Source organism: Gymnoscopelus braueri, assembly GCF_963280865.1.
Source record: "Gymnoscopelus braueri genome assembly, chromosome: 6".
Taxonomy (NCBI): domain Eukaryota; kingdom Metazoa; phylum Chordata; class Actinopteri; order Myctophiformes; family Myctophidae; genus Gymnoscopelus; species Gymnoscopelus braueri.
In genome coordinates, this window is record NC_137607.1 from 45,379,107 (window position 1) to 45,393,973 (window position 14,867).

At 44.3% G+C, this 14,867-nt stretch overlaps 1 protein-coding gene across 1 annotated transcript; it reads left to right on the forward strand.

Annotated features, from left to right (window-relative positions):
- Positions 1 to 281: 281 nt before the first annotated feature.
- LOC308086968 (V-type proton ATPase subunit D-like) lies at positions 282 to 1,028 on the forward strand (the record flags this gene model as incomplete). The annotated part of the gene is made up of 1 exon (XM_080430610.1): positions 282 to 1,028. One exon carries the CDS (start codon positions 282 to 284, stop codon positions 1,026 to 1,028), a length of 747 nt encoding a protein of 248 aa, XP_080286736.1.
- Positions 1,029 to 14,867: the final 13,839 nt, after the last annotated feature.

A 14,867-nucleotide genomic window follows, 5' to 3' on the forward strand; every position in this document is an offset into this window, starting at 1 on the left:
ATGGTTACTATATGTACTATGATGTCAGTACCTGTTGTCAGAGTACTTAGTGCCATAACCTCAGCACAACCTATATCGGTGTACTTGGGAGTCCAGTCAGTACTACGACATCATATTGATGATGCACTAACTTGTGAGACTTAGAGTCGGATCTCCATATTTGGGCAAGAGTTTCAACCACCATCACTTCGGTACAATCAATCATTCTAATCTAATTATTCACAGGGGCACCAGCTGGTGAAATAGGTACACCATCCAGCCGTCTTTGACCGAAGGACAAAATGTCAGGAAAAGACAGGATTGACATATTCCCGTCCAGAATGGCCCAGACCACCATGAAAGCCAGACTGAAAGGGGCCCAGACTGGTCATAGACTGCTCAAGAAGAAAGCAGATGCCCTCTCCATGCGCTTTCGCACCGTCCTACGCAAAATGATTGAAACCAAGACCCTGATGGGAGAGGTGATGAGCGAAGCCACCTTCTCTTTAGCCGAAGCCAAATTCGCCGCAGGGGACTTCAGCGCCACTGTACTCCAGAATGTGAATAAGGCCCAGGTGAAAGTCAGAGCCAGGAAGGACAACGTGGCAGGTGTCACCTTACCCGTGTTTGAGCGCTACCAGGACGGCGGGGACAGCTATCAGCTAACCGGTCTGGCTAGAGGAGGAGAGCAGATCTCTAGATCGAAAAGAAGCTATGCCAACGCTGTTGGGCTGCTTGTGGAGTTGGCCTCCTTACAGACGTCGTTCATCACTCTGGATGAAGCCATAAAGACTACCAATCGTCGCGTGAACGCCATTGAGTATGTGCTCCTGCCTCGCATCGAGCGCACCCTCACCTACATCGTCACAGAGCTGGACGAGAGGGAACGAGAGGAGTTCTACAGGCTGAAGAAGGTCCAGGGGAAGAAGAAGCAGCTGAGAGAGAGGACAGAGTCAGAGGTCGCTGCTCGTCTGGCCGCACTGGGTCCCATTGCCGAGCCCCCTAACATGCTAACGGAGGGGATAGACGAGGACCTGCTGTTTGACTGACACGCTAGCTAGCTGCACCTCGTCACCAGTGTTGCCAAATTCTGGGAGAGAAACAAACAAGTATACATACAGTAGGTCTATGAAAACAAGCCCAAAACAAGCCACTAGGCCACATTATCACACACACACACACACACACCCACACACACCCACACACACACACACACACACACACACACACAGGTGGTCCCCATATCAACAGTAGAAGCTGCAACGCGTCGCAAGCTTGTAGATCTGTTTTTTTTTTTGTTGGAAAGAAATGTGAAATATTTGAAATATTTAAATATATTAAACATTTTAATATTTTTTGCCTGGCACAAAATATTTTCAGATGGCGGTCCGCGGACAAATACATATTCATTTGGGTATCCTTGACATGAAAATGTTTGAGAACCACTGGTTTAAACAACATTAGGAAGCCGAAAAAACACTTAAGTCGCGTATAATAAGTGGACATGGCAACATTGCTCGTCACATGTGTCACCCCTCATCCTATTTATTCTGTGCCTCCCAGGCCATGTTAATGTCTAGCCTATTTGTGCAAATAAGAAACAAGCGTCTTTTTTGCGTGTGTGTACATGTTGTAATGTTTTGTTATTTCATTTTCTGTATTGAAGCTACAAATGTGTTGGGCACAAATTGCCCACATCCACAATCGGCTGCTAGCAAGAGCATCTGTGTATTACTAAATAAACTATGATTAAAAAACATAGTAGAGTATGTTTACACTTGGCTTGTTCTGTAAGTGAACTGTTATAGGTGCATTTGTGTGTGATTGGATAGCTTTTAAATATTCCAGTCTCAGCACATCGTTTGCAGTCATTGCAATTGCTGTCACATTGTGGAGTCCATGACGTGGTTGTTGTAGGTAATTGTTTTCCCCAGAGTGTGCTCTTGTCTCTGTGGAGGACCAGACAATACTGACAGTACATCATGGCGATGCTGCGGTGATGTCAGTGGTAGAAAGTAACTCGGTACATTTACAAGTTGTGTACAGTGTTGTGTTTCAAATTGTTCATATGCAGGACGTTGCGCAAATGTTGCCGAGTTCATCATTGTTTAATACAATCAGATAGGACTTTTCTGTTTCATGAATGGTGCTGTGTGGTGTTGGATAGCCTCAAAGGCTTGTATAACTTAGAGCAGGGGTCTTCAACAGGGGGTCCGGGACCCCCAGGGGTCCTCAGAGTTACTACAGGGGGGTCTCCAAATCTTTGTGTGATAGGAACTTTTTATTTTATTTACTTACTTGAACCCTACCATCCCTGGGGGTCCTTGACATGCAAATGTTTAAGAACTGGTTTAAACAATAATAATACAAATTGGAAGCAAGCCCAAATGACTACACTTTAAAAACAAGCCCAAAAAAACACAACCACCATTTTTACAAGCAACTTTACAGAAAATCAATGCCCAAAGTCGCTTATAATGGGCAGACATTGCAACACTGTTTACCAGGATAGTGTCCATCATTCTCCTCCTCATCCCCTCTTGCAACCACCTCCAGATTGTCCAGTTACACTCCTTGTTCAGTTTGTTGGCATCTCAGACGTTGTTCCAATTTCACCGTCTGAGAGGGCACTTTTACCTCTAAACAAATGTAAAAAGATGGACAAAATTGCTGTATAGACACATTTTTAGACTGTCTCACAGAATATATTGTCCAAATCAAAATTACTTCAGCGTCTAACACTCTTGGTACAGATTGCCTTTTGTTGTGTCTGACTGACAGTCAGAGAAGCTTTGCATGGCTGTAACCTCGGTTCAGCTTGGAGTGGGAAATATGTACCGCCCCCAACCTCCAACCCAAGGCCAGTGACAAACCGTAGTCAACAACTTCTGACAAGATGGAATGCAACTAAAAGTAATAACCAAATCAAGGATGTTTCAGGCTGCCCTTGCAGGGTTCATAAAACACCTTTTCTTAAATTACATTTAAGAAAAAGCTGCATTTCTTGCAACAACCAAGGTTTAAGGCCAGTTAAATTACAAACTGATTGTTTGGATGTATGTGAATCCAATGCACAGCAGTAGTAGTAGCAGTCATCATCAGAATCGGCATTGGCAGGGGGCGCAGTTAATTGACAGTCCTCACTGCACTCGGGAAGAAGCTGTTTCGCATCCTGCTCGTTCTGGCCTTAAATGTTCCTGTACCTCTTCCCAGAGAGGTCCCTTATGATGCTGGTGGCTCTTCGGGCACAGCGCTCTGTGTAGACCTCCAACAAGGAGGAAACAGAGGCACCAATGATCTCCCAGCTGTCTTCACCACCCGGTTCAGCTGATGTTTCTCTTGTGCCCTGCGGTCAAACTGTGGGTTAGGATGGACTCAATGGTGCCCCTATAGAAGGTGGTGAGGAGAGGAGTAGGAAGGCCTGCCTTTTTGAGCCTCCGGAGAGGGTGTAGCCTCTGCTGGGCCTTCTTAATGATGGCCGTGGTGTTGGTGGTGGAGGTCAGGTCATCTGCCAGATGAACCCCCAGGAACTTGATATTATTAACCAATCAATTAATCACTGTACTTGTGTAGTAGTAATCAGGGTTGGATTTGCTGCAGGAGAGGTTGGAAGATCCATGCCTCTGCTTTAGAAACCAGTTCCGCAGAACAGAGAGCTTTATCTGACTGCTGACCCCAATCTATCCGTGTACAATAGTGTGTGCTTATGCATGCCTGTGCATCCTCGCCGACGTTACCCATGCATAAGCAAGTTGTGTGTCCGCGCGCCCACATGCCCTATGGATGGGCATTCCATATGCGAGACCATGTGTGCATGCATGCATGCGTACATATATTCCATAACACATGAGCTAGCCTGCGGGGCACGGCATGTGCTTTCCGAGCTTACATGTCGCCATGCCATAACCTCTTCTGTGGGCTCCAGACAAACCCTGGCCTCCTTGTTTTGGGCATGTCATAATACAGTAGGCAGACATTTAAAAACACAGGAGATATGCACGCTTACAACGTGTGTTGTAAGGTTGTAGATCAGCTATTTTCAACATGCATTTAATAGGGACTAAGTGGTCAATTTGGGTATTTTTTGTAGGAAACTTGAGAATGCAATTGAGTGAACCCCACGTTACAGTTTTCTAAGACTGCAAGGCCCTAATTAAAACTACGGCCAATTGACACCTCCCCTGTAGCAGCAGAGTTCCTGTTGTTGCAGCTCTCAGCCCCGTACATTCTGACGTGACCTCATTAGCATGTAAAAAGTGCATCCATATGTGCTCCGCTGTGTCCGCGCATGTGAACTGACACATGATTTACATAGTTAACGAGCAGCCGAGCGTGAATAAAACATGTGAACCGTAACGAGGCGCGCGACATCCTGAAACATATGTCGCGATCTGCGGGAGAGAAAAGCAGGAGGCTCTGAGAGGTCGGCCTGCTAACGTGGGCCCTTCGTTCGGAGCAGGTGTGGGGTCCCCCCCCCCCCCTCCTGGTTCTGTCTCTCTTTCATCATGTATTTCTCTTTCTCAAATGTATTTCTCAGATTTCTCTCTCTCTTGCGTATGGTTACTGTCTCTCTCCTTCCTTCTCTGTCTCTTTCATCTTCCCTAAAAAAAAAGACCTCTGAAAGGAGGATGCTGTGGCCCCCCCACCCACAGCGGGGAAACCAACCAGATGTGTGTTGCACTTAAAGGGCACAAATCAAATCAACGGTACAGTTTGCAAGGGGCGCCGCATTTTTCAGTTCCTGTACTTTACGGCAGCTGTGACTTGTGCACTGGTCGTATCTCACAAAGGGTTTGACTTAAAAGTGTAAATCTGACGTTAATGCAATGCAGGATGAAGCAAGCCTTGGCTAATATACTGTATGGGGGATTACGATCTGTCGGATATAGCACAGACTACAGTGTGCAAATGGAGGCTGCGGTGTCCAAACACACAATATATAACAAGAGACTGTAAGACAGTTGCGGGGGAGTTTATACTGTATATACATACAGTACATTCTAAACAATGTGAGATCATATTATACTGTATGAGCCGAAATAGTTTAATGGAAGTTCAAATACGTAGAGGCTGCTGTACACTACACTACGTCAAGATCACTTCCATCTATTCAGATCAGGAGTTTTCTATAGCACTGGTTCTCTGTGTGGGGTCCCGGGACTTCTAAGGGGGTCCTTGAGGGGGTTCCCAGCTAAATTATTTATACTTTAGTTAAGAACCAAATTGATCCTTAAGGGTCTTGTAAGAGTGTACAAACTGTCTACTGTCAGAGTCAGATTGGGGTCCCTGAGATAAAACAAAAACATAAATGGTATGAACTGGACCTAATGCTGGACCTAACAAACTGGAGGTCCTTAGTGTACTACAGTACCTTTGTTTCCTGCATTTGAGAATATCAGTTATGTGACCGAGGTTTCTTTATTTTTTGCATTTCCTCATATCATATACAATGACAAGGTCTGGGGGAAAAAAAGACTAAAGAATCAAGATAGCACCAGGTGCATGCTATGTGCTAGGTTCTTATACTCCTAAGTAATGAACCTCTTTCCCAGTGTTTTAAAAATACATGAGATTACATCCGCTTGAATGTCTGAGGTCTAGGACCCAATCATTTCAATAATAGCCCACTCAATGTCGAGTTGTACTTAAAGACCCGTGACCATATATTGTCAGAGGGGAGAGAGGGGTCTCATGTTTTCTAAGTGAAACGGAACATGTCAAGTATAAACAGTGCGGAATTATGGCAGCCTGCTGCATTGCAGTGACGTGCACATTTCTATCTGGGGCATGTGCTTGCACCTGGTCCTCTTAACCTCTCTCTCTCTCTCTGACACACGCATCAAAGCACGCATGCACGCACACACAACCCTATAAACATGCAATGTATGTGGCTTGGCAATTATCCAATACAGTTTCGAATAAGAAAATGCTTAGTGCTTAGCGCATTCACCCATCTCTGGTTAGTCCCTCAGTTCAATCAGTTAGTGCTTCCTCCAAAACTACCGTGTGAGGTTTTACAATGTGAGCAAGACACAGGCATAGGATATTAATGTACAGATATGCCATACTATTCTTTTTTATCATTGTCATTTTAAAGAATTTGAGAGACAGAGCAACTGTCACATGTGTAAGGATAATGGGGCAGTTGGGAAAGGAAACTTCAAATGTACGGTATGAGAGAGAGACTGGAATAGATCTTGAAGAAGAGGAGGAGGAGGATTAGCATGAAGGAGATAACATATTAAAAGGAGGCTTTAATGCTGTACCAGCATTAAACGTTTTGATATCCAAAATCAGAAACCATCACAAAACTGCAACAGGGAACTATCATCTCAAAAAGCCTGTGAAACAAACGATTAAAGTAAGTGTGTGTGTGTGTGTGTGTGTTGTGTGTGTGTGCGTGTGCGTGTGCGTGTGTGTGTGTGTGTGTGTGTGCTCTGTCTGTGTGTGTGTGTGTGTGTGTGTGTGTGTGTTTGTGTGTGTGTGTGTGTGTGTGTGTGTGTGCGTGTGCGTGTGCGTGCATGCGTGCGTGTGCACATGTGTCATAAAAATGAAACCCCACAAAACCCCTACTGTGGGGAAATCATTCATAAAGCTCAGATTTTAAAAGGATATCAGCCTACAGTACGTTCCTCCCCTATAGCCCCCCCCGACTCGCCTCCGAACACTCTCCCCTTCACACGGCCACTTCCAAGCCGTTCCCAGATCCTCCCTCAGGCACCGGCTATGTGAGCCAAGGCAGTTTGTGTGCCGGAGCTGGCACTGTATGGTTCCTATACTGTGTTCAGAGCATATGGACCTGGCCGCGCAGCGTGCACAAAGACACTCTATCTGATGCCAACTGGGTCGTAAATAAATGCCAAACCCTGTCAGTCTTTCCATCCAACACCTCCCCCGTACCCCCCTACCCCTACCGACCCCACAAAAAAAAATCACTGTTGGACGTGTTCCCAGAGTCACGGCGCACTGACTTCACCCACAAGACGACCTAATTGGGGAGCTGTCATGACGCGTAGTTAGGGGGAAAAACAGCCACTCCAATAAGGTGGACGTTTGAGTCGAGCGCCGTGAATTATGACGATCCTGGGGGGAAAGGCATGCTGGGAGTTTTTTTGGGGGGTGTTTGATTAATGGTGTCAGAGGAGGTATTAAAAAGGATTTTAGAAGGGTAAGGGCTGGGTTGGGGTGGGGGTGGGGGGGGGGGATGACAAGGAGGTGGTGGATGTGTGAATGGGTAATCACATCTGCAACCCTCGGCCCTGCCACCTAATACTCTCGCTGGGGGCCAAGGCAAACACAGCTGTGAAATGTCCTCGCCGACTGCACAAATAATAAATCTGTATATGACCGCACTGGGTGCTCACTGCTGAGACGTCTCTCTCTCTGTCTCTCTCTCCCCCATTCTCTCTCTCTCTATCTGTCTCTCTCTCTGTATCTCTGTCTGTCTTCCATTCTTTCTATCTCTGTTCATCTTGCCCCGGTTCTTTCTGTCTCTCTCTCTCCCTCTCTCTATCTCTCTGTCCCCCCTCCCAGAGGGACCGCAGCATCGCTTCAAGGCCTAGCGACTGTTTGTGTGTGTGTGTGTGTGTGTGTGTGTGTGTGTGTGTGTGTGTGTGTGTGTGTGTGTGTGTGTGTGTGTGTGTGTGTGTGTGTGTGTGTGTGTGTGTGTGTGTGTGTGTGGTTGTGAAATGAAAGACAGTCAAACGCTGCCTCAAATCAAGATCGATGGTGATAAGGATGACAATGTGTGTGTGTGCTTTGGAGGTATTGTAGATTTAAACTCATCCATCCACATTTGCTCCCATTTGGACAGCTCCGGTCTGGTAGTTTAGTGTGGATGAGGCTCTTAGCAGCGCGCGCAGGATTCACAGAACCAATGAAAACGATATGAGAGAAGCGTCGCTATTTGTTCTGTTTAGATGTGTACTGATTGCTCTGTCCTATCTCTGAGTCGTACTCCATCATATTTTGATGTTTCAGTGAAAAAGCTGCTACTACTGTTGCCATTACCGAAGCTGCTGTTAATGCTGTTATTATATATTATTATATATACTAGTCCCACATTTCCAACCACTGTCCATCAGTCAGGGGATATGGGACCCCAACTATGAAAAAAATGTTAAATAGTGATATTATCAAACATAAGTATCAAACATAACACAGTCTACATTTTCCAAAAAGAAATGCATGTATTAATTCAAGTTAATATTAAGTCTGCCATCGACTTCAGTTAGAACAATCTTTAAAACAACATTCAGAATAGTTATTATTATTGTTATTATTATTATTATCATCATTATTATTATTATTATTATTATTACAGTTACTGTTATTATTATTAACTACGTATTATCTCTTGGCTATTTTTATTATAATTGTATTTATCATTATATTCTGATTTCTTCTCCTTTCCTTATCTGTTGCTCAGTAGCTGGGAGTATATGCAACCTAGCATTTCACTGTACAAGTATTAACTGTATGCGACAAATAAAACCTTGAACCTTAATGTGACCTGCAAACTGTCAAAAAGACAAACACACCCCCACGGTCACGCCCGCGTAAGCAACTACGCAAAATTAGCCTTAGATGTAAAGCCCTGACCTTCCAGAGGCCTGTCAGCCCAGCTCACATCTTTATCTCTCTCTCTCTCTCTCTCTCTCTCTCTCCTCTCTCTGCCTGTCTCTCTCCCTCTGTCCTCCCAGAAAAGATGAGCAGGGAAGGGCCATGCCCGTGGCAGAGGGAAATAAGGAAACGTCCATTCTAATATCCTGTCTAGAGTGTAAGCTCGCTCCATCAGCTTCACCTCTATCAGCTCCATCTGGTTGGATGTGGCTGGGTGATGGGTGGAACCAGGCCTCCTCCTTCTATCTGATGTTCTCTCTCTCTCTCTCTCTCTCTCTCTCTCTCTCTCTCTCTCTCTCTCTCTCTCTCTCTCTCTCTCTCTCTCTCTCTCTCTCTCTCTCTCTCTCTCTCTCTCTCTCTCTCTCTCTCTGCTCATTCAACGACCAACGGATGAGGAACTATTCCGCTAAGATTGAATCCTGGCCTCACAGCTAGAAGGTCCTGGGTTCGATTCCCGCCGGGGACGCTGTGGGCACTGGGGGCGTGTCTTCTCCTCCGCGTCATCAGCGCCCATACCCTAGGTGGGGTTGGCGAAAGGGCCTACTCTGTGTGGAGTTTGCATGTTCTCCCCGTGTCTCCTAGGGTAGTTAATACCCTCACAAAAACATGTAGTAATCCTGGTCACTATACCGCCTCCCCCATGACAGCCGGGGCGCCTGATGGAGGGGATGGGAACTGGTTGGAATAACGTGTTCCTTCCACGCGCTACGTCCAACCAGGGAAACTCCCCCCTGTCAGGTGACAAGAAGGTCAATTGGCTCTCATGCCTGAAGGAAGCATGAGCTCGGCCCTGGCCTCCCTACTGTGGGGTGACAGGTGTAATACTGGTGTAGGGCTGGTGTAGTGCCCAGGATCACTTAGGAAATTGGCACCGGGTGAAAAAAATGGGTTACAAAAATCGCGGGATAAAAATTTAAGAGAAAAAAAAAAAAAAAAAAGATTGAATCCTGTATGTCTGTGGTATATAGCCTTACATTTTATACTAATGGACCCCTAAATGTGCCATGGTGTCGATTAAAATGTGCTACAGGCATCAGTGCAGCATGGCCAAGTCTATTTACTTTATACTGGCTAAAAGGGCTATATATACAGGTATCAGTGCAGCATGGTCCAAGTCTATTCACTTTATAATGGCTAAAATGGCTATATATACAGGTATCAGTGCAGTATGGTCCAAGTCTATTCCGTGTTTGGGATTTAAATAATTGGTTCTTATCAGTACTGTGCTTTCATTGCACAGTACATGAACATAATAAGAATACTATAATGAAACTTGTTTTCAAAAAATGATACTTTTTTTCGCATTGAAAAAATTGCACATTTGACACATTTTTGTCTGTGTACGGACAGATGGATGACCCCTGATCATGTGGCTAAGGCACTTGTCAATGTGCTATACAAATAAACTTGCCTTGCTTTTGAACTATTGTGCTCCTTTTTTGGCTAGATGACAACAGCAGGGGCCAGGATTATAAAAGCACATTTCTCCAGCTGACTAAGTCACATGATGAAGTTACACACTGTACAATGTGTGTACAAACTATGAAGCTGGAAGAATCACACCTCTATCCAGTGGTTCTCACACATTTTCATGTCAAGGACCCCCAACATATTAGGCCCCCATCTGAAAAGATTTTGTGTCATGGACCCGCATAAGAAGATTTGTGTTAAAAATCTCCAACTTTTTCCAAAAGGTTTCGAATATAGGTGATCTATTCAAGCTGTTGAACCGCCTGCGTAGTGCGTACTGGGGTCGGCTGCTTCAAATGGCCTATGAAGAAGTGGGGCCTGGTAGACCAGAGCTTGAGTAGACTGCCGACCACATAATGACCACCTGTCCCCTGCCCTGTATAGACCACCTTCGATGGTTTACAATGATTTACGATCGGGGCGTAACTGAAACGGCGTGGCATTCGGCACGGCGACACGCACAAGTCCGCTTCAGACGGCACACCTCAGTTTTTTTTGCCGTTTTTTTACTTCCTAACTTAATATTAAGGGCTGTAGTCTGTTCTCACCAAGCGGGACGAGTGGTCCGCCGCTGGGGGAGAGCGGTCCGTGAATAAAATGGGGGCGAGTGTGTTTTGGGGCGAGTGTGCGGGTTACACTCGGCCCAAGAGCACTTTAACCCTATATACTGTACATCGACTATTTTCAAAATAAATCTTGAAAAAGATTTGGAATATTTTTGAAACATTTTAACAACGCATATCTAGGTCCCTAGCACAACATATTTTCAGAGGGGCGTCTGCAGACAAATACATAATTCATTTGGGGGGTCCTTGACTTGAAAATGTTTGAGAACCACTGGTTTAAACAGCATTAGGAACCAAGCCCAAAATAAGCAACAACATTAAAAAAACAAGCCCAACGTGGCTTATAATAAGCAGACCTGGCAACACTGGTGTAGTGGAAAAGGGCCTCTTTGATGTGCAAGAAAATTTGCCTCAGTGACACCTACAGGAATATATTTATTTGCACCCTCATAGTGGTACAAGAGCTTTCTGACAGGGACAACATGACCAATCATGTCGCTGCACCCATCCCAAATTGAGCTTCAATTTTCTTTCCTAACCTGAACGCGATAGCGGGTTGATTAAATGCACTTCACACCCGCTTATGAAGACGCAGGGAGGCCCTGCCCGCCGTTCAGCTGATTGAGTCACATCCATCGTTTTCCGTGGATGAATGCAAACAGTCCCCGGGGGGTTACACGTATAAACAAGCTATGAATAGGACGCTTTTTGGCAGTTCATTTTCATCCTCTTAACGGTAAACAAGGCCGAACGGACGAATAAATTGAAGACCCGAACACGAGCGCTTACCACATTCAGCCGTGGCAGCCGGGTCGAGCATGCAGGGAAAGCGAGGGGAGGAAGGCTTGTTTGACTTTAAGGTCAGTCCTGTTTAGACTTGCATCGGTTGCAGGGTCTATTTTTCCCCCCAGTTTGTTTATTTGCTTGTTCGAGCCCTTCTAAGAAGTGAGCAATGAATTAATGCGTTTCGTAATCCAATGTCGTAATGAATCTGTGTGTGTGTGCGTGCGCGCGTGCATGCGTGTGCAAGGGAGAAAGCAGCTCTCACAATGTAGCAACACACACACACACACACACACACACACACACACACACACACACACGCAGTCAGACACGCAACTAGCAGTGCATTCTGGGAGAAATCTCAAGCATGAAATAGTGTATATAATCACCCTAAGAAAGCGCCGCAGATCAAATCACATCTCAATTTACTGGGTGGCATTCATATGGGATTAAGAGCTGTAGACTTGAGTGCCGCTAATCTGAATAAAGCACTTCCTTTAAATCTCTCCAACACTTTGATCTGTGTATAAGCCAAGGCTCCTTAAAACTGATACGGATACCTTTCTTCGTCTCTACGCCACAGATGACAGAAGTGTTATGCCAGCAGGTCTACTTAATAAAAGTCGTTAGTTGCGGGTGTGAAAAACAGCCACGTTGTGTTACAAACAGCGGATGTCTACAGTAAATCATAGTATTTCATCATGGACATGGTAAAAAACGGGTATAATGCATGTAGTGCATGTAATGAGTTTCGGGGGATGGGGGGAGGGATGCTGTTTTACCTTGATGTACTTCCTTTTATGTCTACGTTTATCTTTGATAATGAGTTCCTTTTCTTTTATCCTGTTCGTGTGCCACAAACATCTGACAATGAGGAGGCGATCATACTGTTCAGTATTACTACACTTTATAAGGGATACTTAATGGAACACTTTACCCATTTTTGACCTCATCTTCGTATAATTGGTCCACACCAATGCTCATTAGTGAGCATTTTTGTCTTCTCGCACTGTCTCAGAGGAGGGCTGTGGACAGGTTTGGACATTTCAAACAATTTGATTTTGAATTAATGCAAGAACAATGGCTTCTATTTCAGCATGCTAACTTTTCCAGGAAGAGACAGGCTGTAGTTTCTATTAGCTTGGAATCTCCATCGATGATGTCACTGGTAGGCAGGTTTCTGAACTGTCCACAGCCCACCAATGAGACACAGAGTGAGTAGACAGAAATGGTGCCATCTTATAATAAGCATTAGTGAGGACCAATTATAGGTTGAAAATGGATGGAGTGGTCCTTTAACACTTAACACAGGCATAGCAATAAGATGGGGGTGGGGGGGGGGGGGGGATTAGAATACAAAGTATAATTTGAGCAGGCGTACAAAGCTAAATGGGTTTAATGTGCAAAACTAACATCGACATCAGTAATACTGTTCACCTCAGATGCAAAGCCCTTTTCAAAATCTAATGAAAAGCAGTTTCTCAGCAGGTTAAACTAAATAAATCTCCTAAAATAAATGGTCAGCAGTTCATTCTTTAATACTTTGTGAAGTTAATCCAAAAAACCCAGAATCCAGAAACCAAGAAAAGAAAAATGTCCCAAAAGAAAATACTTAATTCTAATGTCTGTGCAGCACAAAGGGTAAGAGAAAAAGGTCATATCTTACCAGGGGTCCAAAATACAGTAGCTCTTCCACAGAATAATCCAAACAGCCCAGTAATCCAATTCTTCCCAAAGGAAATAAAAGTACATTAATCCTTTGTGGCTGCAAGAACTTGGGACAACTCGTCTTGCTTCTGAAACATTCCCTGGTCTCCAACAGCCAGCATGCTGGCTGGTGCACCAAACAAATGAACTCTGCTCTCCTGCCCTTTGGCCTACCAAGATCTACTTATTGCAAATCATGGAGCTACACAACAAATACTTTCACCCATTTTTATTTTACACCTGCAAAACATGTGATGTGACAACAAAGTTAAGTTAAAAAATAAATAAAGGAAGGGCTTCAGGAATATTGTGCACATGACAGCAATAACAAACCACAGTGGTGGAAAAGGACACATTTTTTACTTAATTAAAAGTATCGATACTGTAATGTAGAAATACTCTGTTGAAAGTGAAAGTCTGTTATTCAAAATGTACTTGAGTAAAAGCACAAAGGTATGCATCAAAATATACTTAAGTACTCAATATGCAGAATGTCCCATTTCACAAGTTTACAAATGTATAAAATGTATAAAGATCTTTTGAAAATAGCAGATCTACAAGCTCACAACGTGTCGCACCACGGCACGTTGTGAGCTTGTAAATAATAAGTAAAAAATATCTACTTAGTTACTTGCCACCACTGATAAACCAGAAACTTAACTGAACTCGCATATCACACACCTAAATGCAATAACAGAAAAGCAAAGCATAACAGACATCCTGACCGGCAAGCATAGGACGGCACAATAATGTGCCGTCCTATGCTTGTGTGACCACTATGTCAGAGGATGGTATTTTTTAAAGGAATGTCGCTGGGGGTCCCCAGCTAAATGTGTTAATACAGCATCACAATCATTTTAACCACTTCATCCATTTATATGTTGGCTAGCAGATGTACAAGCTCACAGCGCGTCACTTCGTGCCGTGCTGTGAGCTTGTACATCTGCTATTTTCGAGAATGTTTTAAAAATGTTATAATTGTATCATTTTGAATTCTTTAACACACATCTTCTCTTCTGGGGGTCCCTGGCACAAAACATTTTCAGATGGGGGTCCGCGACAAAATATATATTAATTTGGGGGTCCTTGGCATGAAAAAGTTTGAGAACTACTGATTTAGGCTACTCATGTGAATGTACAACTTACTTGTAACTGTCCAGAACTGGCAACAAACAGGTCAGTATGAAGGCCTATGACATCACAGAGGACAGGACAGTGCCCATGTGCTTTACTCCCAGTTTCAGTTGCATTCCCCATTGGAAGCAGCCTGATCCTCATCCCGGAGGCCATCCATCCAGCCTGGTGAACAAAGAGCCAAATGCGCTCTTTGTGGAGCTCTTGGCATATGAATGCCTCAATGTGCCTAAATGTCTGACATGGGGGATTATAACTCCTACATATAATCATAATCTCAGTCCCAAAACAGCTTTCATAACCGTATGTCTCTATGCGTATGTGTCTCTGATTACTATACAACAAAGCCGAGACAGCGTGGCCGGTATTGTTTTCACCTCAATGAGTCTGTGTGGTGTTTATTATTTATTATGTCTGTGTGGACAGATTTTCTCTTGTTCATGTTTTAATGAATGTAACCAACAGGCGATTGTAATGAAATATCAGGTGATTATCATCAATTAACCATGGCCAATGAGCTGTGGCCTTGCATTATATTGGGCCTCATAACATGAGGATGCTATGAAATGAATAGTGTAGTGCTCACTATTAAACGCTTGCTAGGAT